The 26550-nt window shown below is 34.6% G+C and overlaps 3 protein-coding genes and 1 long non-coding RNA gene across 4 annotated transcripts; 2 read left to right on the top strand and 2 right to left on the bottom strand.

Moving 5' to 3' along the window:
* Positions 1 to 1082: 1082 nt before the first annotated feature.
* Positions 1083 to 8898, bottom strand: LOC128158108 (uncharacterized). The gene is made up of 10 exons (XM_052820830.1): positions 8747 to 8898; positions 8563 to 8662; positions 7455 to 8208; positions 6906 to 7081; positions 6203 to 6346; positions 5256 to 5535; positions 4572 to 4702; positions 4002 to 4138; positions 3504 to 3593; positions 1083 to 2744 (listed from the first exon to the last, which is right to left on the bottom strand). Exons 2-10 carry the CDS (start codon positions 8659 to 8661, stop codon positions 2552 to 2554), a joined length of 2004 nt encoding a protein of 667 aa, XP_052676790.1. The 5' UTR covers position 8662; positions 8747 to 8898; the 3' UTR covers positions 1083 to 2551.
* An 8-nt stretch (positions 8899 to 8906) lies between these two features.
* Positions 8907 to 17859, top strand: LOC128158125 (dol-P-Man:Man(7)GlcNAc(2)-PP-Dol alpha-1,6-mannosyltransferase-like). The gene is made up of 10 exons (XM_052820865.1): positions 8907 to 9025; positions 9811 to 9962; positions 10423 to 10555; positions 11107 to 11280; positions 11717 to 11911; positions 12217 to 12320; positions 12612 to 12838; positions 13208 to 13377; positions 14101 to 14176; positions 14566 to 17859. The coding sequence occupies exons 1-10, from the start codon at positions 8974 to 8976 to the stop codon at positions 14798 to 14800; spliced, it is 1518 nt and encodes a 505-aa protein (XP_052676825.1). The 5' UTR covers positions 8907 to 8973; the 3' UTR covers positions 14801 to 17859.
* On the bottom strand, positions 12228 to 14127 carry LOC128158160 (uncharacterized). Its single transcript, XR_008239921.1, has 3 exons — positions 14043 to 14127; positions 12708 to 12849; positions 12228 to 12355 (listed from the first exon to the last, which is right to left on the bottom strand). It is a non-coding gene; the product is annotated as an uncharacterized LOC128158160 (long non-coding RNA).
* Positions 17860 to 18870: 1011 nt separating the features above from the next.
* LOC128158121 (uncharacterized) lies at positions 18871 to 24717 on the top strand. The gene is made up of 3 exons (XM_052820862.1): positions 18871 to 19062; positions 19644 to 19733; positions 22635 to 24717. The coding sequence occupies exon 3, from the start codon at positions 22658 to 22660 to the stop codon at positions 24308 to 24310; it is 1653 nt and encodes a 550-aa protein (XP_052676822.1). The 5' UTR covers positions 18871 to 19062; positions 19644 to 19733; positions 22635 to 22657; the 3' UTR covers positions 24311 to 24717.
* The last annotated feature ends 1833 nt before the right edge of the window (positions 24718 to 26550 follow it).

Below are 26550 nucleotides of genomic sequence, written 5' to 3'. Positions count from 1 at the left end.
ATCATTAGAAATTATCAAGATTGTTACGTCAAAACATGAATTTGATAACGTCATGCTTGGCACTGAAGCGTAATAACGTCTTTTTTGACGTGGCAGCGAAAGGGTTAAGGAATGAATTCAATATTTATTTGTTTTATACGATATAAAATGGTTTGGGGCAGTTTACGCTTTATAAACCGCGAAGCGGTTTTTTTACTCTTCATTATAGATAAACCTTTAAAACCTTAGATTGACCTTTAAAATGACGTAAAATTGTACAAAATTTAAACGTAACGTCAGGCGTATTGATACGTTTTGACGTTAGTCTTACTATGACGTAGGCAACATTCTTTATACGATATAAAATAATTTTTTAGCCAATCAGAAAGCGCGTTACAACCAGAATTAAATTATATACACACACACACACCCAAGTGGCAGTAGAGGACCGATCGAAAGTAATATGGCGACCAAATGCTTTTATGAATTCATGTCAGCTTTGAACTTCATAATTTAGCAATAACACCACCGTAACTGTTAAAGATACTCAGTTTGTGCTTAGTCAATTATTATTTCAGAGCATATGTGGTTCTTTTACAATTCGCAATAAAAAAATTAGTTCATGCCAGCATGAAGTGTGACTTATGAATTGTCTTCAGATTTCTAACATTTAAGATAGTTTTGTGGAATGGAAGTGATGGGCTTAATTCTGACTGTCATAAGTCAGATCTTATGACAATCTTAAGATATGTCATATGATACTAGTATATCTTACGATACTTTTGTAAAACCAATTACTTGATTACATAAATGTCTATGATCCATTTAATAACTGCAGAATGAATAATGGTGTTGACACATCCATGTTGAAAAAAAAGATAGAGAAAATTGAAAAAAATTGGTTTTGACCATAGAATATCGTTGCAAGGTTAACAGTAGAGAATTTAGGTAGTCGTAAGTTATTTGTTGAAAACATCTTAGAACTTTTTCTTGCTTTATCTGAATAAACTGAAATTAACAAAAAGCTATATCTATATATGACCACTTAGTGTAATGCTAATTAAGTCTAAGACTAACGCAATGTAGAACTCTATAACAAAACGAATGTTTTGTGTAACATTTTATCAATAATTTATGATTCTGTGAACAGATTGCACATTCAGATACTTGGAATTGCACATCATCCTGAATCAATGAAGAAATAGCGCTGTGTGCATAATGATGTCATGGTAACAGTTAAAACTTACTAATTAAATAACATTGTTTTAAAATACACATTGTACAAAAAAGTTTAACATATTTCTCACAAATTAAATAAATGACATTGGATTTGTTACATGAGACAAACAGAAGTGTAATTGATACTGTAAATACGGATACATATTTCATGTGGTCAAAACTTTGAGATGATTTCTACGCACAAGTAACAGTGTTTTCCCCAAGGTGTTTATATTTGTTGAAATAAGTAATTAACATAGTGTATTACAACAAATTTGTCAAATATATAATTAGTTATTACAAAACTTGTAAATATTTACCCCAAATTTACAGATTATACACCAATATGTGCAATGCAACTGTATGATCAAAACACAACATTCAGCTAGAAAGTAAAGGGCCTTCCTAAAAGTTGAGGAAAGCAAATGTGGTGCGCATGCCCCAACAAATGTTACAGTCATGTAACAGTTTAGTTGCCTGTGTTTATCATTAACATATATGGAATATACTTAACGTCAAAGGTATAAAAGAAAGTAAGCAATACTTCTGCAGATTTTGCATCTTTTTCTATTCAAAGAATAGAGTTTGCATTATATATGCCCCCCCCCCCAATTTGAATGCATTTTAATGACAGGATATTCAAAATGTAAGCAAGAAACAAAGTCATATCTAGCGGTACATGTATATATTTTCATACATGAATAGTTGATGGTTGTGTTTCCAGGTTTACAGATGTGTATGCAATATTTTGTTTGGATATCCCTAGCCATGTATAACAAATGAACAAACGAAATATAATAAAATATATATTGAAACGGTGTTGAAAAATCATCACTGGGAATTTTTTTGTGCATTTAATCTGGAGTATCATATTTATATCTTTATCAAATCGACTCCAAAACAAGAGTATAGTATAAAGTTTTACCATAAACAATATGGCTGCAATAGCTTTAAAACAAAGTGGCCTCATCTATTAAATCCAAAGAGCATGTACAGATAGACAAATCCTTGCAGTACTAAAAAAGTAGACTTCATACAAAACAAAACCCAACAAATACAAGCTAAAACGCTAATAACATTGTAATGCATTCTTCAAGAAAAGTATCAAAAAAGGATAACTAGTGTTAATATTGCATGCTCTTTAAAACAATCTACAGTTCTGACATCATGTCTAATCTTATAAAACAGCTAGAGGTCAAATCTCTAGCAGGTATCAGAAAGATTTCACAAAATGCCATTTTAATTAAAACTCTGCACTTTATATATCTACATGTACATTAGGAATGCAACGTCTGTTCAAAATAGCTACTGCAATGATAATCATAAATGACCTTTATAAAACAAAGGTCAAAGGTCATGGAAGCCCGATCATGTCCAACAAGAGGTTGACCTTGACATTAAGCCAGGCAGTCTGTTTCTTTCTCAGTCCGTGGACCCAGTGTTTGGGTAGGTGAGAGAATCCAAACTTACACCCCAGTACTGCCCCCGCCACACAACAGTTACTGTTGGAGTCGCCGGCGGCCATGATCAGCTTCATCATACAATCCCTGAAGGTAAATAGAGACTCAATCAATACTTGCATGATAATCAATAGGCAATACAATTGACATGTATATGACGTATTTAATGGCAAACATCATTAATTCAGTCTAAATTGAATAAAAATCCTTGGTTGACTATAGCTTACTGTATAGGTCGTTAATTACACTGGTGGTTAAGTGCAATACATTGTATGGTCAAAAATACACCTGGGTATTAAATATTCGGATGCTTGATGTTATCACTCTGACGTTTTGAGTTTTTTACCATATGCGTGGGAGTATTTTATGCGGTTTTAAGATAACTCATCATTACTGTATAAGTAGGGTAAATTTCCATGTATATAACCACTTTTACAGTATTTGATTTAGTAAGTAGTTTTTAAGTTAGATGGTTTTTAGGTATAAGCATTTATTCTACATTAATACCAACTTTATGTTTAGATGTCTCATACAGCCATGAGCGAAGTATAAATCAATTATATAAAAACATTTATATCTTATTTTTCTATGATTTATATCTTATTTTTCTATGAATATTCACATTAACAAAGGACATACATTTTGGGGTTTTTTCTGATGACATTAATAAAGGTTGTCAAGAGGTACAACTCCCTTGTCCATGTAATGTCTAGTTTTTATATTGATCCTCAGAAACCAGCACCCACTGTAATCCACCATTTTGTCTGGTCTTACAGGCTGTGATGTTTCACAGATATCAAATAAATTAAAAAATTGTAATTTAGCTGTTCTCTAATATATACTTACTTGAAACTTTGTCGTGACCTCAGACATATGAGGGCAGCTCCCAAAGGCTTCATGCAGTACGAGGCCTTCCCATACTCCGATACATCCAGTCTGTTGGACAAATATTGAACAAGATGGTTTATTGATGTGTGAGGAAATCTTGTTGTCTGACTTTTAAATAATTCATAAAACAACATTATAATTGTCATAAAAATCCTCATTCTATATGTGCAGTCGCTGGGTTATATTGCTCCATGTTAATTTTATACAAACAACTTTGCTCTTTTTTGTCAAAATAATACTGAAAATAGTACCCTATTTCATACCATTGGGTGTAAATAGATAGTGAAAATAAAACAACTAAGTGTAAAAGAAACTCAGTAAATTGTATACTACTAATTAAAATGAGCTCCATATTAACATGATTAAGATATACATGTATATAGTATGCATGATAAAACAACATGATTATCATGTGATGGTTGTGAGTACCAATGTACCATGGTTACTATATGTTACCTGTCCAGGTCCTGCAAACTACAGTAATATTCAAAATCGGCCCTTTCTTCTGTTGTCACCAAGAGTTTCCTCCCCTGATCACGAGATAAAGTTATGATTTCCTCTATTTCTTTGGAAGTTTGCAAATCATTCTTTCCCTGAAATTTTAATTAGAAGTTATGTTAAAATAGAGCATAAATTTTTAAACAAAGGTACATGTTTATATTTATATAATTTTCTCAAAGCAAATTTACTCCTTAAATTATATTCATAAAATTTGAGAGAATATATTCCAAACAATGTCATAATCACCATCCCCCCCCCCAAATCCATCATACTAAACTGTAATAGTTCTCTCAACTCTGTATAATTCTATATCATGTATTCAGGATATATATATAATCATATACATGTGGGCACAAGCTATGATGACTGTATCATGCAAACATGTCCTCAATATGCATCTGCAGCATTTCAGCATGTTTACAATAAACACCTGAATCATACATTTACAATTGACTTTTTCAGCATGTCTACACTACAAATCTGCGGCATAAAGTTGTTCTTTTACAGCATGTTTACACTACACACCTGCAGCATACAAGCGATGAGGAGGGAGATGACACAGCTGGCTGTCTGGGTGAGAGGACTAGGGTGGGTGGCTTTACAGATCCGTATGGTGTTATTCTGTACCTCGGCCAGGTCAAAAAAGGAGGGCACCCCTAGCAACAGAGATCACGCGTAGCTCATAAAGACAATAAATACATGGTTCAGCACTTCACATATCCACATATAGCATATGCTGTGCACAAATATTTACCAACCGTACGGAATATTTTGTGAACTATGCCTTTTATCAAATTATTTGCTTAAGAAAATTCATTTCATTTGCCAAATAAATCTGGTATATTTAAAGACATCTTATGGTCATTTAAAGACACCTTATGGTTATTCACATTTCTAAATCAACTTTTATTCGCATGCGAGAAAATTTCGCTTGGTTCGCAAGAGCGTCCTTGTCATAAATTTTTCTTACTGCAGACCAATTCTCAAATATCTCTCCAAATAAACTACATTTTGTTTTCAAAAATTAGTGTTCTCTAGTAAATTGCAGAATTATCCTAAATAAAAGTAGTTTACAGATGAGAAAATACTGTTGTTATATATGAATTATGAATGTAGAAATTTTTTAAATAACTAATTCTGCTTTTTTACTTCAAAATTGCTTTAAAGGTGTAAAAACAGAGGTTCCTTTGAAAAAAAAAAATGTTTTACCTAGTATAGCGGTTCTAACAATGGCCCCGTTGTCCACACAGGCCTGGTCACAACCGTCACAAAACTCTGGGTCTGAACTGACACTGCATAGCCTCTGCTTCACAGGGCTGAGGTCACTGCTTATGCTGCTCATGCTGCTAGTGATGCTGCTAATGCTGGACCTCTCGTCCTCACTAAAAACATGCCCATTAAGTTCCATGGACGCAGCATTTAGTTCTTGCAGGTAGATTCTGTTGGCCACAGAATGGGGACTCTGGGTGAAATCAGTCTCAGCAGTAACCTGTAAAGTACGTTTAGTAGTCTACCATCTTAAGAAATGAAAGAACAAGTGAGCAATCTCACAGTATACCCCACGCTCCCCCATTACTTGTTACCCATATTGAATTAACTGGATACATGTACTAAAATTCAGCAGCACCAACTCCTATACCCTCTTTTTAAAATGGGGCATCGTGATATGTATCAATGAGCAGGGGGAAATAAGATCTGTTTATACCTAATTTTATGATTTAAATTTAAATGAGACTATATAAAGATGTACCTTCAATGAACTTTGCTTCTTGACTGATATTTTTTATAGTAACTGTTACTGTAAGATGTAGGATGCCCCTATCGGTAAGGAGTACTGACTTTATTGTGGGGCTTAGGTTGCCCCCTGAATGATCTAGCTTTCTACTGGTGGGACTCGGAATGCTATCGACTGATCTTTGGGAGGTGGACTTTCTACTGGTGGGACTCGGGATGCTATTGACTGACCTTTGGGAGGTGGACTTTCTACTGGTGGGACTTGGGATGCTATTGACTGATCTTTTGGGAGGTGGACTTTCTACTGGTGGGACTCGGGATGCTATCGACTGATCTTTGGGAGGTGGACTTTCTACTGGTGGGACTCGGGATGCTATTGACTGATCTTTGGGAGGTGGACTTTCGTATGCCCCAGTACTGACCTTTTTTATTGTAGGGCTAAGAATGATCCCCTCACTGTCCCCCAACTCTGGGTACCCCCGCTGACACCAGTCCTTCAGTCGCTTCGCAAAGTCCAATTCATCCACGACACCCGCCCACGCCAAAACGGAATCCAGCACCAATAACTGTTGATTAGAGGATGAGGATTTATTGCAACAGAATTAGATACAGTTAGATAAGTAAGGTAAAGAGAGCATACAGGAGCCAAATATAAAACTAGATGTTCAGACTATTCAATGACTGTCTAGCTAGCTTGTTAAGTATACTCGTCAGCCTTTCAGAGAGCATGCATGAACTTTTAATTCAGTAATAACAAACATGATTTTTTCAATTCAATTGACTTGACATGATTTTTACCTGCCACTTATGGATAAATATCCACCTTAAGGTCAATTATTAGCGAGTAGTTTGAATAATCATGAAAAAAAAGTTTAACCAAAAAATAGAAGGGTGTAAACAAATAGTCCATGGAAATTTACTTCTATTGTAAGCAAATGTAACCTCACCTTTGTATTTACATACGAAATAAAGCATTTCATCTCACAAGGAGGAAGAAATTACACTACTGACAACCAGCAAGAATAAAATTTATAAGAAGACTTAACTGTAGAGCAAATTTACAAAAAATGTGAAGTTTTATAAAAAACAATTTTCATGAAAAGTTTCAAGGTTCTGAATCCCTACCATGGAGTCAAAGTTGGACGTCCAGTCTCCCGCCCTCCAGAGAACTCGGTGTTTGTCCTGTAGAATCTGTGAGTAGTCAAGGTCATCCTGGTTGTAGTAGAAAGAACACTCGTCCCTGCTCATTCCCCGAGTAGCAAGTCCAAGGGCATCTCCAATGGCCGCCCCATACAACAGACCTATATTGATCAACAAGCAAAGGGGAGAAAAACTTAAACAAAGGTAGTAAAATTTGCCATGGTCCGAAGATTAAGGTATATATTAATATGTGTGTAATATCTACTTGTTTACATTTAGCACATATCATGCTGCAGCTAATGCTATACTATATGAAGAATTTCATACAATATTATTTTGCTTAATAATCAACTCCCTTTAATTAATTGGACCACATTTCTAAAATGTGTTTTCAATATCTGTTAAAAGCAAATTAAGGACATCTTTATTCTCTCAGAAAGCTGATTTCCTTCACAACTTTTGAGGATTAAAATTCTACATAATTAAGTACTACAGTACAATAACTATAGACCAAAGTATAATAAGAATACTAACCTATAACTCTATCCTTAAGAACATCTGACTCTAAAGAACTGGACCCCAGAGGAGGCATGAGCGGTGTTTTGATTCGGCTAGGGGTGTTGGTCGTGTGCGTCTGAGACTGAATGTATTGCATGTTAGCCGAGTGTGGATTAGGGACCGCGCTATGAAGCTGATTACCTCGAACACGCGGAAACTCATTTAATGGGGTCAGGGGGCGTTTTTGGTGAATCGGTTGACTGTTTTTGTACAGCTTGCGTAAATAAGTCAAGGTCACGTCTGACCCTTCATCACAGATAGCTTGCGGGGGTTCATAGAGGCGGTTCCTTTGAGCCATTAGTAAAACGAGGGTCGTAGAAGCACCAAGAGACAGTGGAAGCTGACGCAACTTATTGCCACACACATTCAGTTTCTGAATCACCTCCATTTTACCAACATCCTGGGGTAATTCCTTGAGCAAATTATTCGACAAATCTACTTTTTCAAGCTTGACTAGATGCACAAAAGACTCAGGCAGTGACTTCAGTTTATTATTGCGTAGGATCAGAGTCTTTAGATGGAACTGGAGTCCAAAACTCTCGGGTAACGTCTCCAGCAAGTTGTAACTGAGATCCAGTGTGTGGAGATGGGGAAGTCGGAGGGGCATCTCCGGGGGGATTTCTGTGATTACATTGAAGGCAGCTGACATGCGCTCGTATAGAGATATGGAGTCCCTTATATTCCAGGGGATTTCCGTCAGGCATCCTTCATTGAAATCGCCTTTCACATGCTACAATTAATAAAATATATGTTATAAGCTTTAATTGGCCATATATATATATATGTAAAAGTGAATAATCATATATACACAAACTTCAGTGTTTTAAAGTGTAAATTCTGTTAAGGAATATCAACAACTATATAATAAAAAAATCAAAGTGTTAAATTGTATTTCAAAAATGCACACACAAATTTATGCAGTTTTTAAATGGCTAATACTGTAGCTCTTCTGGCCGTCGTCCAAATTTTACTGTAGAACTATACCATGTAATTGTATACAGCTTCATCATGTTCATGTATGTAAACATGGTACATAATAATGTAAAGCAGTCGCAATTAAATTTAAAATTCAATTAATTCTTACCTTACAAAACTGCTTGTATGTTACTTTCCTGCTCAAATTAAGTTCTTTCCTTTCATCATCTCTGACAGGGGCCAAATCGTGGGTCTCGTAATTACCCATTCTAATATTGAGAGAAAAAATGCGTTTACAATGGTAATTAGGCCTAACTAATTCGAAATTCTTGGGAAATACAATTTTTTTTTACCTATAACATTTTGTGGAAACTTGTTTTGCCCATTAAGAATGTCTTCTCATTCAAACCTAGCGTTGTCATGTTGTCATTCGATTTGAAATGTCAAAAAATATTGTGACTGCATCTCCTGTTTTCATAGTCCACGAAGGCACTTGTGTTCTACGTCACAAAACTTGTGTACACAACCGGAAGTCAATTTTTGTCTCTGCTGTGGTCGATGTAATGTAAAAAAATGTGCTATGTCGTGCCTTTTTCCCTGGTCTGCTGATTTAAAAGAGTTCGTTGTGCAGAGTTAGTAATTTTAGACATAATTTCACTGTAGATATAACCAGATGTGTGTTTTGTCAGGTATTTTCAGCTGCCATCATCTCAATAATCATCGAAAAATGTGTTAGCCTGTTAGCGGTCAACCATTCACAGTAATTAACCAGTCTGACTGAGAAATCATTGGTGCTTTTTGTGTTATTTCATCGATACATTTCCTTTATTATTTCACAGGCAACTGAATTTTTATCAATCAGTCGCTTAATAAGTCATATATTGAAAAATTCTACCCCTACTACTATAATTTATACATAGTAGGGGTAGAATTTTCGATATATGACTTATTAAGCGACTGATTGATAAAAATTCAGGTGCCTGTGATTATTTTATTCCACGAGTTATTTTGACTGAATTCTCTTTTGAATCTCTGACCAATGTCGCACAAAGTGATTCGGTTGTTACGATAGAATAACGTTTTTAAATTAAATCAACTACCCGCTTCAAATTTTAAATTTGGACATCCTTTTAACTTTCTATCAACATAAAACGTTAGTTTCCTACCTTTAAAAGTTAGAAAACTAACTAAGATACATCAGTCAAATTTTTTCAGTTGCAACGAATACTGCTAAAATGAGCCTCAGTACTACCAAACACAAATTTTATGATCCTATCAGCACAAACAAGTGCGTTAATCCTTTATATAGCTCAGTCGATAGAGCATAGGTTATTACCCTGAAGTATCTCAAATTGGAGCCTACCTGTGGTCGTTTCCCCATATGTATTACAATGTAAATTTATAGTTTAAATTTCAGGGTTCAGAAATATGCGGTGGCCATCAGTGGAGTCCCTGGCAGGAGCCGTGATGCTCTTCCACATTGTGGTTTGTCCTTACACAAAAGTCGAAGAAAGCTTCAACATACAGGCCACTCATGATGTACTGTACCACCGCCTCGACATCGAAAAGGTAAACAACAGGTTCCATACTTACACAATTTGATTTCTGACTATTTAATTTAAGATAGCTTATTACATGTACCAGTAGTTTTGATAGTCCTGCCTTTACACTACAGGTATATATGGTTACAGTATTGTTTTATGCTTGACTTTTAGTAAATTTAAATGTTAATTACGGTAATTACCCTCAGTCTCTCCTTTGAAAAAAAAACATGCATTGCAATTAAACCCCAGTCAGGATGCTGTTAGATTACCACAGCGACATATCAAAATACAAGAGTATTATATAAAAGATCTACATAGTATAATTTTAATTAGATAGTGCCAGTCAATTAAATGTTTTTAAATTCTGACTTTTAATTCCTATGTATTTGACAAATATGTTTTACCATAATGATAAAAAAGATTTAGTTCATTCTTGATTTTTAGTTTTCTTGAAGTTCATAAATTTAATGGTTGTTTCTCTTCAGTATGACCATTTAGAATTCCCTGGAGTGGTCCCCAGAACCTTTCTGGGGCCCCTTGTTCTTGCCATGACAACAGCACCTGCAGTTTATCTGTGCCAGTTTCTGAAGGTCTCCAAATTTCTTTCACAGTATTTAGGTATGTATAAAATATGTTTGATGAATTATGGTAAAAACAGTCTTAATATTTAAAAAACTTTCACTTTTTTGGAAACTTCAGAAAACAATATCATATTCTATTCCCAGTGCCAAAGAACACTAAGGGATATTACCTCCCATCTAAAGTATTGGGCATCCTTCACTCCCATTTTTTAGCCCCAGTGGAGATGGAATTCATACTTCATGTAGCTCTCTTTAACCATATTCATTGGATTGGTTAATTAAAGATAATAGCTTGAATTTTACCAAATTTACAGTCCTTTGGAAAACAAAGTGAATTATTGCTTTTGTGTATGACAGCTGGTTAGAATTAAATTTATATTTAACATTTACTTTATTATATTGAGTTCCCAGTATGATGTGATTTACCAATGTTTACAGCAAGATGCTCTGAAAACAAAAGTTTTGAGAAAACCCCTCAAACTTTCCCATTTTAATTGAGAAACATTGTACTTCAGTCAATAAATTTAATATAACTGTCCATAACTTCACTGAATCAGAATATTAAGGTTTTGCTGTTGTATTTTTCAGTCCGTATAGCCCTAGGTCTGTATGTTCTTGGAGCATTCTCGCTCTTTGGGAATGCCATCAAGTTCCGCTTTGGCCCGGACGTCAAGCGCTGGTTGTACCTAATTACAGTGACACAGTTCCATTTCATGTTTTACATGTCCCGCCCACTCCCGAATACGTTTGCTCTTATACTTGGTAAGTTATTGTCATTATTAGATTTTAAATTGCAGTGTTTGCTCTAGCATGTGATATGAATGACGACTGAAGTGTTCAATTAAATGATATTTCTCTATGAACAGATTGTATGTTATCAGTAATATTTATGGACTTTTCTTCTGTATTGCATGATATTAAAAGATATTGTTGAATCATTGGATTTGCTTTAGTACAATGGAATGATCAAGGGTTTAGGGCAAGATGAAACTTGTGGAATATGTGGGTACCTTTTTGTGGGTAACTTTTTTTTGAGTTTATAAATATTACCATGTTAACTTAAACATAAATAATTCTATATATGTCTCAGTCTGTAAACTTTAAGATGTCTTTCCCTAAACCCTCGATCATCCCATTGTACTAAAACAAATCAGATGATTCAACAAGATTTGACTTTCTATCTTTTTTTTTGGAACAGTGCTGTTGGCATTAGCTGCATGGATAAAGCAGAATCACACCCAGTTTCTATGGATATCTGGAGCAGCCATCATCATCTTCCGCTCGGAACTGGCTGTTTTTCTTGGACTGATCCTTGCCGCGGAAATCTTCTCCAGGAGACTGAGCATCGGAAAGTTACTGAAAAATGTAGTCCCGGCGGGATTTTTTCTACTTGGTAAGTAAAGTTTCAATAGTTACATTGTTTTTTCATGCACATGTATGTGCTTGATACTGTAATTAAATGTGATATGATTCAGTGTGGTCACAATAACTTGTATTGCAAGCTTCGGTTCTTTAGTGAATATGATTATGAGTTTATTAATTCTGTTAAGAAAAAAATAGCCAAATTGTGTGTCTCTAACTTAATGTTCACCAGGTAAGTCCTTTTTCTTTTCAGTTAGTCAAAACAGTGTATATGTCTGCTTTATCTGTAAATGTCCAAGTTATCCAATACATTTACATCTTTCTTGTTGCGGTCAGGTCTGACTGTGCTGGTGGACAGCTTCTTATGGAGGCGGTGGCTGTGGCCCGAGGGTGAGGTCCTGTGGTTTAACACGGTGGACAACCAGAGCTCCAAATGGGGTGTATCCTTTCATTGTCCTCTAACTCAGGGCTCTTGCTGTGAAAACAAAGCATTTAAATGCTAAACACATGTACTTATTTTTTAAAATTTGTAAAGTCCTTCAATCAGTATTCTGTATAATATTTGGCCATTTAGATAAACAATTACCAGAAAACTAATGTACACAATTTCTGCATACATTTCATGGCAAAAATTGTACAGAAAAATGATGTGTAATAATTTCACAGTAATAATTGCAGTATTAAATTAAACTACATACCCTCATAAACCCGCTCCTTGACTGACCCCTCAGACTGAGCCCTTTTTGTGGTACTTTACCTCAGCCCTCCCCAGGGCCCTGTCTATGAGCTTCTTCTTGGTGCCGGTTGGGTTGGCCTTGAACCCTTACCTTCGACCCCTGTTGATTCCTGCCCTGGGTTACGTTCTCCTGTACTCCAATCTGCCTCACAAGGAGCTGAGGTTTATTATTTATGTGGTTCCTGTCTTCAATACAGTGGCTGCCACCGGCGTCGCCAAAATGTAAGTTCTTTCTGTAACAGTTATCTTTTTTACTGAATAGGTGTTAATTTTTGCCATATTTGGGCAAAGGTAACTTAGTAAACTTTTTAAAACTATTTAAAAATAATTTAAAATGTCTGCACATAATTCAAGTTCCTGTTGTAAGGTTTTTTAGAATCAAAATACAACCTTTAAAAAATACTGTAGGAAGCAAGACAGTGCATGACTTTTTGTAAGCATTTCCAAGTTTTCCCAATTTCTTTCCTAAATTTCAATTAGGGTATTTAAGAAAACATAATTTATATTTTATAGGTATATCTATAGTTGATGTTAAACAGTTGTAATCAAAACCATTTTAAATTTTATACATATATTTATTCCTTGTTTTAGTTGGGCCCATCGTTCTAAATCCTGGTTCAAAAAGCTGGTTGCCATGGCAGCATTGTGCCACATCTTTGGGAACATCACCTGTACCACGGTGTTCCTGTTTGTGTCCCACCAGAACTACCCCGGGGGTCAGGCCATGCAGAAACTTCACCAGCTGGAGAAGCCTTATATAGGTAAAGCTAAATCGGAAACAGATTCCTAGAGGACTGCTATCTTATCATTTTATTGAATATATACAGTATTGTAGATTCTAAATTAATCCATTGTCAAAACCCACAGGTTTTCTCTCTGTTACACTGATTGGAAAGCAGCATAAATGAGAGATAATCCGTGGATTCTGAGGATGTAAATAATCACAAGGAATTTAATATCTGCTTTAGTATAAAGCTTTACATCATCAGAAACCCACCGTTGATCTTGCTTCTTTTAATTGTAAGTTGTAAATCAGTTCAGGAAATTACAATGGCAATAGAGGTAAGAGAAGCGAGACTGACAGCGGGTTTCCCACGATGAAAGCTGTCGTGGACATTTTAAAATCTCCTTTTAAAGAGTCGGGCCTATATAATTTTATTTTATGGAAACATACGTCACAGTGAACAACCACATATTATATATATACAAGTTTATTTGAACAAATAAAACATAATAACAATTGTTGCCTAGCTCCCCACTGTCATTCATTCCCCTCGCACACACCTCTAATACAGCTCAACCAATGAACAAGCAGAGAACGTCATCAGCGTTACGTCATCACTTGTTGTGGATATGACATATCGCTGATAAATTTACACATGAGGTTGTTCACGTGACTCCTAAAATTAGGTGACATATCTTTTACCTTTTTTAGTTACAATGAAGTATGAATCAATGACCATTTATTTTGTTGTTTACTACAGCGGTGAATCTTCACATCGACGTGCCTGCCGCTCAGACTGGGGTCACTCGCTTCACAGAGATCAATCCCAAGTGGAGGTAACTTCTGGTGTATTAGGCCTTTGTGGTCTATTCATTGTTTGTTGAGGCAGCAGAAATATTTGCAGCTATGTTCCAAAACAATTTCACATAATCGTTGAAGTAAAACACCTGTCGGTGACAACAACTTGTATTGGGAGAGTCATTTTCCAGAAATATACACATTCTTGTTACTGTGTTTCACAAAATGCATTGAAAATTGAAACCCATGAATATTATGAAACCACATGACTACTTCAATGTAAAGATATATGAATTATTCATTTTTAATGTTGATTTATTAACTTACTGTATAATTTATTATCAACCTAACTTGATTTACATGTATATCATCTACATTGGTATATATGCCTTGAATCACCTAGCTCTATTTTGACATTTCATTTCAGATATAATAAGACTGAGAATATACTACCAGGATCTCGTGCCATCCTAGATTTTTCTCACATCTTCGTCGGAGACGATGACATTCTACAGTTTTATCAAAACACACATTCTGTTATAGCTAAAATTGACAGTTACGACACTCTGCGTGTGGACCTGCGATCATTTCCACCGATCAGAGTCACCACGAAACCAAAGATCTGGATCCTCAAACGCAATCTGTATGTAAAAGCCAGCTGACAGTTGGATCTACTAGGAAATCTGATCAACCAAGTCAACGCGGAGATAGACAACAGACGACCCAAGCAGACCAGAATTTCCTAGCACAACCTTGTTTTGTGTGAATAATTAGTGCAATATGACATATGATATTTATAACTTAGTTTTAAAGTCCATAAGTTATCAGGGATTATTCAGACATTCCAGAGTTTTGAGTTGAGTCAGAAAATGGCCATTATTTTCTGTGTGAGAGGTTCAATTGTCTCAATCTCTGATTTTTGATTGTTTTTGGTATTTTTACATATAATATGAATAGGGACGTATCTACTTGTGGGATAGGCGACACTCGCAAGTCTCGCCAAAATTATGCGGTATTTGATTTCATAGGTCATTTTTAGCATGTCACCAGATATATGGTTAAAAAACCTTTAAAAAATATCGTACAATTATTCTAGAATTGCTATTTGTACTTTATAACCCTTATCAGATCATAATTACGACAGAGTTCTTAACGAGGCCGGGTCTAATTTTTTCTGCCCTAGATTTTTGAATGAAATTTTTTACAAGAATTACTACTGATATAATTATTATTTTAAGATAAAAAAATAAGACATTTACCACACCGTTTGTTTAAGGGGTCATCTCAAAGTGTGTTAATTTTTAACATAGGACCCTATGGGATTTTGCTTGAAATGTACCAAATTTGCACATTTTTTAAACTTCTGCCCTAGGGATTTCTTTTTCTGTTCTACATATTAAAGTTATTGCTAAAAGGCATCAAATGGTCAAATAAAAAAAACCGTTTACCTCCTGGTTTGTTCCAGGGGTCTTATCAAAGTTGATTTTTGTATGCCCAATTTCCAAGATTTGTCAGTTAATGGCTATTTTTTATTTGACAAAGGCGGAAAATGTGATATATATGGTATTATTAAAACATTCAGACATATTTAAGTAATAAATAAATATATAACATCACATATTAAGGGTCATTAATATAAAATATATGGTTATTGTCTTGAAATATATGAATTAAGCTATATCTAGGCGGGTTAAGAAAACGTGACAGAGGGCTAGGCTTGCTGAACCCTCTTCACCTTTTCGACCCGAGCCCAAGTATAGCTTATACTTCGAGACATTTATCTTTATTCCACAATATAACTTTAATTTTACTCTTCAAACGAGTTATTTTCGACAAATTTCGCTGAATATCTGCAGTTGAAACTATCCCGCCATGGCGTCAACAAAGCAAAAAGATGACGTCACAATACAAATGAAACGCTGCGCGAAAGCGTGCGTACTCGTTCTGTACTCGGCCTCGTTAAAACCCCAAGATCCGTTCTTGCCCCATTTTCGGGATAATGTTAAAATTGACGTTTATTTTCTTTATATTCAAATATTATACCGGGATTGAACAGAGTTTTAAAGACTTGTCAAGTCTTGCGTGATAGTTTGGGAAGTAAACATGGCAAATGTAGAAGTTGCCTATCCCATAAGTATATATACGCCCCTGATATCAACGAAAGTGCTGAAATGTATCTGGCCTAAATTTTTGGATGATATAGTACAGAGTTGACAGTAAAAAGAAATGTTATTGGAAAAGCTAAATACAAAAATGTTATCTAGCATATTTTGTAAAGATAAGTTAATATAGCTATGATGAGATTTATTAGTAAAAAAAAAGCTATGATAAGATTTATGAAAAAACCTCTCACCAGTTATTCTGACATATGAATGTTTATAAATTCAGTTAACATGTTTTGGTAACATTTCTGTTAAACTGAACTGAACTTTATTTATTTTACAACGATTGATAAACAAGTTCTACAACTTATATTAATATCTCTCGTTGATTTAGAAACTCAGTGAACATGGTTTATTTATAGTTAAGGAACTTAATCACAAATTATCTGTGCTTAATTTTTTGTGCATTTATCTTTTTTTTACTATAAATTTTCTAAAAGGCATTACATGCATGCATTAGTTTTTTTCATGACCTGAAAGGTACATGATATTTATTGTAACAAGACGTTGTAATCTTTTATTTGTTGTCAGTTTTTATCAACGACAAAGGGCATTGTCGGACAACCAAGCTTGTTTTTCAAGACGTATTTGTTATGCTTATGTTATTAAATGAAGACTAGATAAAGTCAAATTGGTTCCTTTGTTCTCCACCCCTTATCAAATGAATATTCTCTAGAGAATCACCAATGTAAAATCTTTTGGAAGAGTTGCCTCCTTCAATTACTGCTTATTGTAAATTTGAAACAAACTTTAAATTAAATGCTTGCATTAATATTTCACATTGGCCAATGATATGATATTTTACTCATAGTATCAGTTATCTCCTCAATAGGATGTTAGTAGCAATGATGAAAGCAGCCAAATAACTTTAACCTACCCCCATCAGTCGTTTCGGTACTTTGATTCTAAAATTACTATGATTTAAGCATTCAACATTCCATGTGTCTTTGAAAAAAATATCAGAGAATGCTACTTCATCAGATGAAGTGCAGTTTAGTGAATATTATTACAGTAACATTGAAAAGTTTGTTTGAACTAAAAGTTTAATTTGATAAACATATTGATTTTATTTGAAAGGGAGATCTTGGAGATATTTGCAGGTGTGGGTGCGGGTATTATTGAGTTTGAAGTCTGTTTTTATTGAAATTTGTTTTCTTTTTCTAGCATATTGATGTGAAATTGTAACACTGTGTACTAGTTTCTTTAGCAAAGTGTGTTTTGAGTTCCTGCTTCTTTTTAAAGGATCAAACAAACCTTAAATCTGGTGGTATGTTATAAATGTAAATGGTTTAGAGGCATTATAGAGAGAATGTTTTTGTGCTGTTTGGAATAATATTTCTTACAAATGAGATAAACAATCCAGACAGGAACTGCTTTGTTGGTTGAATAAGGTCTTTAAGTTTGTAATTAATTGTGATTTTGATATAGTCCCAGAGTGTTGTAGGAGTGAGTTTATTTGTGTCAAGTGAAACTAGAAATGTGTGCCATATCTAATACATGGATGTTGTTATGTTCAGTTGCGGTACAAATAAAGAGAGAATTTTAAAACTGTGATCTTCTTTTACGACTTTTTAATTCAATGTCTCTTTTATATTCATAATCATGAATTTTATTTTTTATGATTATGAAATTTATTTTTTTTATTTTGTATTTCAGACATGGTAAATTACTGAAATAATATATTTTTTTAAAACTTGATTACATGTACATGTATAACTGCACTGCGTCAAACGTTCTGATGGAATTATGTCCCCTTAATAGGATACTCATGATATAAGCTCTAGCGACAATACCATGCACCAAAGCACACAGCATTTATCAGTTCTGTCTAGGACCAAAAACCTTTTGTTTGTAACATTAAAGATTTTGTATTGTAATAGAAGAGGAGTTTGTCCAGAAATGGACTCGAAAATGGGACCCATTAAAAACCAACGCTCTGCCGACTGAGCTAATTAAAAGGGTTAACCCACTAGCTAGTGCTTGTAGTAGCATGGCAGTACTGAGCCTATTATATACCTAATATGCACACTATTTCAGTATTATACATATGTGTGTGTGTGTGGGGGGTGGGGGGGGGGGGGGTAGCAGACTCATCCAAAAAGCAAAAAAAAAAAAAGGGGGGGGGATGTTACTTTCCAAAATCCTGAAAATCCTAATCCGTTGAGGGGGCGGGTATACTTTTCACTTCAATTTCACTGTTTATTTCCTTATTTTTTAATTTAATTTTTACAGGGTCACAGAAAAGTGGGGGGCCAACACCATGTTAATTCAATTTTTTGTATATAAATTTAAGAAAAAACCTTTGCTGCGTGAAAAAGTGGGGGGGGGGGGGGGCAGCCCCCCTGTTGTCCCGTTGCCCCCCCCCCCCACCCCCGATGCTGCGTGCCTGGATTGGAGCATTCATAACTAATGTTATATGTTGCAACATTTACTGGGATCAAATGTATTTGCAAAACTCAGATTGGCAAAAAAATGTCGCAAAACAAACTAAACTCTAGTTTTGTCTGTGTTTGAAAAAATCCATTATTTGATAGTACATTATGGATTATTAAAGATATAATTGCAGGTAATCGGATAAAACCTATCTATGCTTCAATTATTTACATGATTTATTACTTGTATTTAATCAGGGGCGAAACATCTCAGAGCACGCGTGTAACGAGGGCGAAACCACCCAGTTCCTCTTTTATAGAGACAGAGGACCAGTCAACAGACAGACAGAACAGACGACAGTAGACGTGATGGAGTCGGAGAAAATCTAGGTCTGGAAGAAGAGATATAGAGACCTAAACACCAGGGAGTTTAATTTTATATATCAACCCATAAGATTGGAATCACAAAAGTGTTCTTCCGATCACACACATATTATATTTATAACATCAATTCATATGTCAAACGTTATGTTGAAGTTCATAAGACTTCATTTCTGTCGGCTAGTACATGTATATCATGATACTCATTAACCTTTTCAATTTAATTAAGATGAATTAGATTATCTTAACTGTCCTTTAACAATTAACTACATGTAGCACAAAGTATCATGCGCGGATCCGGGGGGGGGGGGGGGTACGAGGGATATTTTTTGACAAGCGCTTAACGCTTGTTTCATACAGGAGGTGTTCTATTGTGTATAGAAAATACACCTCCTGTCTAAAACAGGCGCCTGTGGATATTTTCGGAAATTTCAATATGTATAAATAAGAAATAAAAAAAAAAGGAAAGAGTGGATGTATCGGACCCCCCCCCCCCCCCCCCCCCCCCCCCGAACAGCGCATGATGTATTGAATCTCGTTTTGGGGTTACCCGGAAGTTTTATTTTAAACCAATCACGTGATTTTTACAGGCTGCCAGGGAGAACCATCAACAAGGAAGTGTAAACAAATGGTAAACATTAAAGATATGTCGCCATTTTGAGTTAAAGGCCTTTATAAAGGTGTGTATAGTTCGTTAAAGGGGCATGGTCATGATTTTGGTCAAACATTATTTTTCCAATTTGAATAATTACAATGCTTCAGTAAGGCATTCTTAATAGGCAAACAAAATTTGAGGGTCATGTGTTGAGTTATAAGTGAGTTACAAAGCTTACAATTCTTTGACATGTAAACAAAGCTTTTGTTTACATTTTGAATGTGGAAGTAAAGATTTCATATTTAAACCTAAAATGAATGTGTTAAACGTTAGGAACTGTTTATCTTCGCTTAAAATGAATAAGAAGATAGAAAAATCAGCTCGAAAAAGGTTTTTAATTGGTAAATCGAAGCTATGTAAACAAAAACAGGGCACGAGCCTTGTTTACATGTCACAGATTTGTGAGTTCTGTATCTTGCTTAAATCTTAAAGACTGACTCTCAAATTTTATTTGATCATTAAAAATGCTTATTTAAAGCATTGTAAATAATAAATATAGAAAAATAGAATTTGACGAAAATCGTGACCATGCCCCTTTAAAGCGTTAATTATTGTCAACTGTTATTTTCTGATTGTTGAAAATTTAAATCTAATGCTTATAATCTTTAATTTGTTTCCATTGAGTATAAATGTTCTATATCTATGAATATTGCTGAAATGTATCAGCTTACTTTAATTGAAAATTAATGATGAAAATATGAACAGATTTTTTGTTTGAATTACAAAAATGGACAAAAACAGTAACCTGTAGCATTTTTTAGGTCACCTGAATCACTCAGGTGACCAATATTGCAATTGGTCTTCATTCGTCGTCATGTTGTGTGCGTCGTGCCTGCATGACACGTACTGTATGCATTAAATTAACAATAAATTAACAAATTTTGAAAATCTTTCTACACCTTTACAGATGAGGGAAATGCATGGTTATGAAGTACATGAAACCCTCTACCAAAATTTTGAAATTCATTGCCCCTGGGTCAGGGGTTCAGACTCTAGGGTGGGGCCAAAATGACTATATAATAAAAATGTATTACATCTTAGAAAATCTTCTTCAAAATAGTCATATAGTGTGAATTGTTAAAGCATTTAAATGTTTAAGAAAATTGTCTTCTTTACTCCTGCAGATAATGAATAAAAGCTATCTGCATTATTATTAAGAAGGAAAAAAAGGCATATATCATTTTTTTTTAAATTTCATGTCTCCCAGTGTAGGGATTTAAATCTAGGGTGGAGCCAAAACACTTATGTAGTGTATAGGGTAGAGGTTCTTAATGCAGGATATGGCCAAAATGGTCAATTAGTTTTAATGTATTTAATGTTAAAAAAAACATCTGCTGACACAAAATAAAAACTGGCTGCATATTTAGAAAAAAACTTTAATCTGTCATCTTTTATGTCATCTACCTATAAGGCAAGGGTTATGGCTGGGGTGGGGTTATGTCCTATTATCTTATTCTACTCAGGAATTTCAATGAAAGAAATGAGTAAATTCAGATCACATATTTAAGGAGGCCGACTTTAGTTTGCATTGCGCATGTTTTTGCGCATTCTAATGTAATACAGTTGATTTATACTTCTTATGAATTTTTTTCGATATCATTTATAAAATTGAACACAATAAACAAAATACAGATAAAAATATTTAGATTGTTAAAGGAAATTTTTATTTTTAACACGATTTTTACGTTGTGCGGTAGGGGAGCATTGCCATAGCGCTTTTATGACGTTATGATAAAATGAAGCTTTGTAGGAGTACATTTTAAGAAATAACATAAAAGAAAAAGTAAAAATTGTACGCTGTTGAAATTTTATATACAGAATGATGCTATCCTTGAGGACATTTTCCTAATTTTTGGAATGAATCCATTATACCAATCATCATTCGTGATGATCCAAATATATAGCAAAATTTGGTGCATTTTAATATTTTGAGATGGCCCCCACTAAAAACCAAACGGTAGAATTTTGTGTTTTTTACATATAAGGTAGGAAATGATATTACTAATTAAATATAACAATTTGAGAAAAAAAGCTATTGTAGTATTTTTTAAAACTGCTTTGATGTGCGGAAAATGACAGTTTCCTATATATTCCTATAGTAAATGTACCTCTATTTTGAGATGGTCCCTAAAAAGAACCAGACGGTCGATTTTCAGGAACCTTTGCAAATAAACTAGAGTTGGTTTAAATTACATATGGTTAAAACATAAAGAGTTATGCTATTGTAGTTTTCCCGCAAAAAAACCCAAATCGGCCTCCTTAAAAAAAGAGAAAGAACGAAGCTGTCTATCAAAGTTAAGATATTGTGAAACCATTTGGAAAGAGTTCAGTTTATCTATGAAAACATATCCACATAAAATTTATTTTGAAAGTTAACAAATATGGGGAAATTATTTTATATCAGTCTTGCACCTTTTCAATATCAGGTTATGCACTCTATTATGATATGTTAAGTACATCTTTTTTTAATATGCATCTATTTAAAATCAATATGGTAAAAATTGTAAGGCAATTAAATATATAAGTAAAAAATATTGGGCTGTAAGCCAATTATTATTGAAACCAAATATATGTGTACAATATTTTAATATCAAAGATTGTTTGAAATTATGTGATGCAGTAATAAGTTTTAAAAGCAATTTTATGGTATGAGATATTTATGAATAAAAAATAAATGCTTTTTTAGGACTCATTTTCATATATATCTGTCTTTCAATAATAAAGTTGAGTTTCAAAAGAGATTCAGTGCTATAAATTTATAAAGTTTAAATAAAGGGATAATGTATTTTGTCCTTAAGCAATTGTGTTGTTATTTGATGCAAGATGATAGAAAAATTTCTGATAAGACTTTTTCTGAACTCATCTCACTTATCATATGTAAGATTTATTGTATATATTATTAAACCAATTTTTGTTTATTTTTCAGAACATGGATAAAAGTGTCTGACCATGGACCCTGAGTACTACCTTCAGGATGTGTTACGGTGTCATCTCTGTGAGACCCCGGGCCCCCCTATGTACTGTGCCGTTTGTAACAAATATCTGTGTAAAGCCTGTGAGGGGGAACATATTCTCTCTGATCTATCCAAAGAACACAAAGTGGTGCCATTTAAAAAGTGGAGATATACTCCTAAATGTCATAAACATCCCACAAACATAAGTGAACATTACTGTGAGCAATGTGACATTCCTATTTGTGCAACATGTCTTTCCTCTAAAAAACACCGCGGCCATAAATTTATTGAAATGACTGAAAACCTTGAAAACAAGAAAGAAATCATTCAAAAAGATTTAAGAGAACTAAAGAAATCCATTTATCTTAAATACCAAGAGATTGCATCCATTATCACAGACCAGAAATCTGCTCTGAATGAAAACTCCCAGAAATTAACAACGGAAATCGACAAACATGGAGAAGACTTGCACAGAGAAATAAACACCATTATCAGAAACATGAAATCTAACGTGGAGGAAACGGACACCAAACACCTGGCTATCTTAGACAAACAGGAAGATGAAATTAAACACACCATTTCTGAAATCACTCAGACCATAGCTGAACTGAATACGTTACTGGACTCCAATGATGTCAGCCGTGTCTCTGCCTACAAATCCAGGAATGATGAATTCAGAAGATTGCCTCCTAAACTCACAGTGTCCTTACCAAGTTTTACCCCTCAGAAGATCAACAACGAACAGCTTTATCAACAGTTTGGTTCTCTGTCAGCGTCATCTATCAAAACAGAAGAACATGGCTACACCATGGAATCTCCCGGTGCCGAGTCCTCTCCCCCGGACAGACCGCTCATTGATGTACCACGGATCATCACACAGATAGACACCGAGTGTTGGGGATTACACAGTGTGTCCTGTCTGAGTGATGAGGAGATGTGGACGTGTGGTGACAACATCATGAGACTGTACAACCTCCGTGGGGAACTAGTGAAGTCAGTCAAAACCAAGTCAGGGAACAAACCACGGGACATAGCAGTGACAAGGAGTAGGGATCTAGTTTATACTGATAACAGAGATAGGACTGTGAACATAGTGAAGAATACACAGATACAGACAGTGATCAGACTACGGGGGTGGAGACCTCTCGGTGTCTGTAGTACCTCCTCTGGTGACCTCCTGGTTGTCATGGTCAGTGATGATGATAAACAAACAAAAGTTGTGTGTTACTCTGGCTCCACAGAGAAACAAAGTATTCAGTACGACGACAAAAGACAACCTCTCTATTCATCTGGTTACAATAAATACATCAGTGAGAACAGGAACCTAGATATCTGTGTGTCAGACTTTGACGCCCGTGCAGTAGTGGTGGTCAATCCGGCCGGGAAACTCCGGTTTACCTACACTGGTCCTCCCTCTACTACCAAGGGATCATTCAATCCATACGGCATCACAACAGACAGCCAGGGTCGGATACTGACAGCAGACTTATACAACGACCATATCCACATCCTGGATCAGGACGGACAGTTCCTCCGCTACATTGACAACTGTCATTTACAGACTCCATGGGGTATATGTGTGGACACCAGAGACAACCTCTTTGTGGCTGAGTCAACAGGTATAGTGAATAAAATACAATATGTGTAGAACATTACACAGCAGTGTAACGTTGTTTATATGTATTACATGTTGACAAACTGACTGTATATATTATACTTGTACGTGTATAACAGTAAATTTAATACATGTATTATATAATTGGTTTATGTTAATAATTAAATAAATACCTTCATATATTCTTTACATACCAACGATACTATTGTTTAGTTTCTATATGTGAATCGTAACAAACTTATTGTTTTTGTGCAGTGATTTTAATGGTAAAAAAATGACAGCATAAATATTTTACTTTCCAAACAAACTTTTATATATGTTTGTGCATTAAAAGTTTAAAAGAATACAATCAGAAAACATTCTGTGTAATGAACATTGTATTTGAATGATGTCATTCAGTGGGACGAGTATATCGTGAATAATAAATGATTTGAATACAATTGTGTAATCTTGTTTTAATTATTATTTGTTGACCTTATAACTGTAATTTTGAATTACAAAATAAATAAATTGGACTTTCAGATTTAATTGGATGGAGCAAAATGTCTGAATGTTTGTATTATCAGTTGGAAATTTTAAACTCTGTAACATTTAATTCTAATACTATTTTGAAGCAATGCTGATTGTTGCATCCGAGATGAAAAAAAAACATCCTCTTTGTCAATGGCCAGGTCCCATCGAAGAAGTGAGCAATCTTGTTAGGTTATAGATAGATGATATAGTTTAGCCATACCCTGTAAGCAGGTTGCCCATTGTTATAGTATGACCCCTGTATATTTCCAGTTCAAAAGGTCGATGGGTCAATAGGTTAATGTGTTAAGACTTTAGTCATTGATGTTGGTAAACATTATGAAGATTAAACATGCTGACAAGTGGATGAGGTCAAAGGTCACAAGTAAGAGGAAGGGTGAATAAAATGGCACAATTACTCTTGATTTCAGTGTAAAATGCATGCGCGGATCCAAAAATTTTTTCCCGGGGAGGTCCGAGTCATATTTTCAGCAAATTTACTACATAAGTAAGAAATTCAAGTTTTCCAAGGGGTACCGACCCTCCCTCTATATCCCCGCATGACAAAATACAGAAATGTTAAAATTTACTGTTTAATGAAAATAAAGAAAAATCCCAAAGGCAATATTTCAAAATTTACGAACTTATTTATTTATTTTTTCTACAAAGGTTCAAATGTGCTACAAATAACATTTTAATGTATAGAGGGAAACTGCAACAGGGATTTGAATGACTTGCGTTATGTTTTTCAATCAAAATGAGTCTATACCAACGTATGGGCGGATATTATAGAATAGCTGGCACTGAGGTTCTAAATAAGATTTTGGTGCAAACAGCAGTCAGTGTCAATATGTTTGAAGTACTAAGTTTTTTTTTAAAAGACTACAAAAGTCGATGTTTTGCTAGATAAAAGAATTCTGATAGAAATGTTAGATATGTTATGGTATCATGCAGGCGCGTAGCATCGCTATTCCATGCAAGTGGAAAGGGGCCAAGACTTGACCCCCCCCTCCCCCAGAAAACTCCGCTACTTCTAATCCGTAGGGTCCCGGGGTATGTGGGCTTTATTACAGGATGTATCTATGACCTATTAAGCTGTTATAATGCGTTTCAAAATAATTTCTATATTTTCTTACAGTGACAGAAAAGTAGAGGGACAAGTATATTATTTGAATTATATAAGTAACTTTAAGTAATATGTCAGTAGGCAAAATAAGTGTACCCCCTCCCCTGTTGTAACTACGTGTCTAGTTTTATTTTTCCAGTTTCGTATCTGCCCTAATATTGGCTTTTTAGAGTATTTTTTCAGTTTCATCGCCTGTTTTCTTTATATTCCTGTCAGTGTGTAACATTTGTCTAATGCTAATAAATTCAAGATATTGTTATAAAAAACATTTTGGCTAACGTGTTTGATCGGACATAAAAGTCATATTTGATGCAATTCGCTATTAACCGTTCAAACAACTAAATTATAAGTTCAAGGGAAGGGGGGGGGGGGGTGAAGGGTTATTTTGCGTTTTAAAATAGTGTCCCTTGTTAATATATTTTCACAGTTAACATGAAAAAACATATTATTCTTAGTATAGTATTTTTTTTAAAGAAAATAAAATAAAAAAACCAAAGTGCTCTGATTATTCAACTTTTATTGAAATGTTTTGGATAGGAGTTATCTCTCTTTGACCAGTCTTACGCTTAGGTGATATAAACTCGCATATATACTTAATTGTAATCTATAATAAAAGGGTGAAAAATTCAACAAAAGC

This window comes from Crassostrea angulata, chromosome 8 (genome assembly GCF_025612915.1).
Source record: "Crassostrea angulata isolate pt1a10 chromosome 8, ASM2561291v2, whole genome shotgun sequence".
Taxonomy (NCBI): Eukaryota; Metazoa; Mollusca; class Bivalvia; order Ostreida; family Ostreidae; genus Magallana; species Magallana angulata.
The sequence above is the reverse complement of the archived record's forward strand: the minus strand, read 5'-3'. Positions and strand labels throughout refer to the sequence as shown.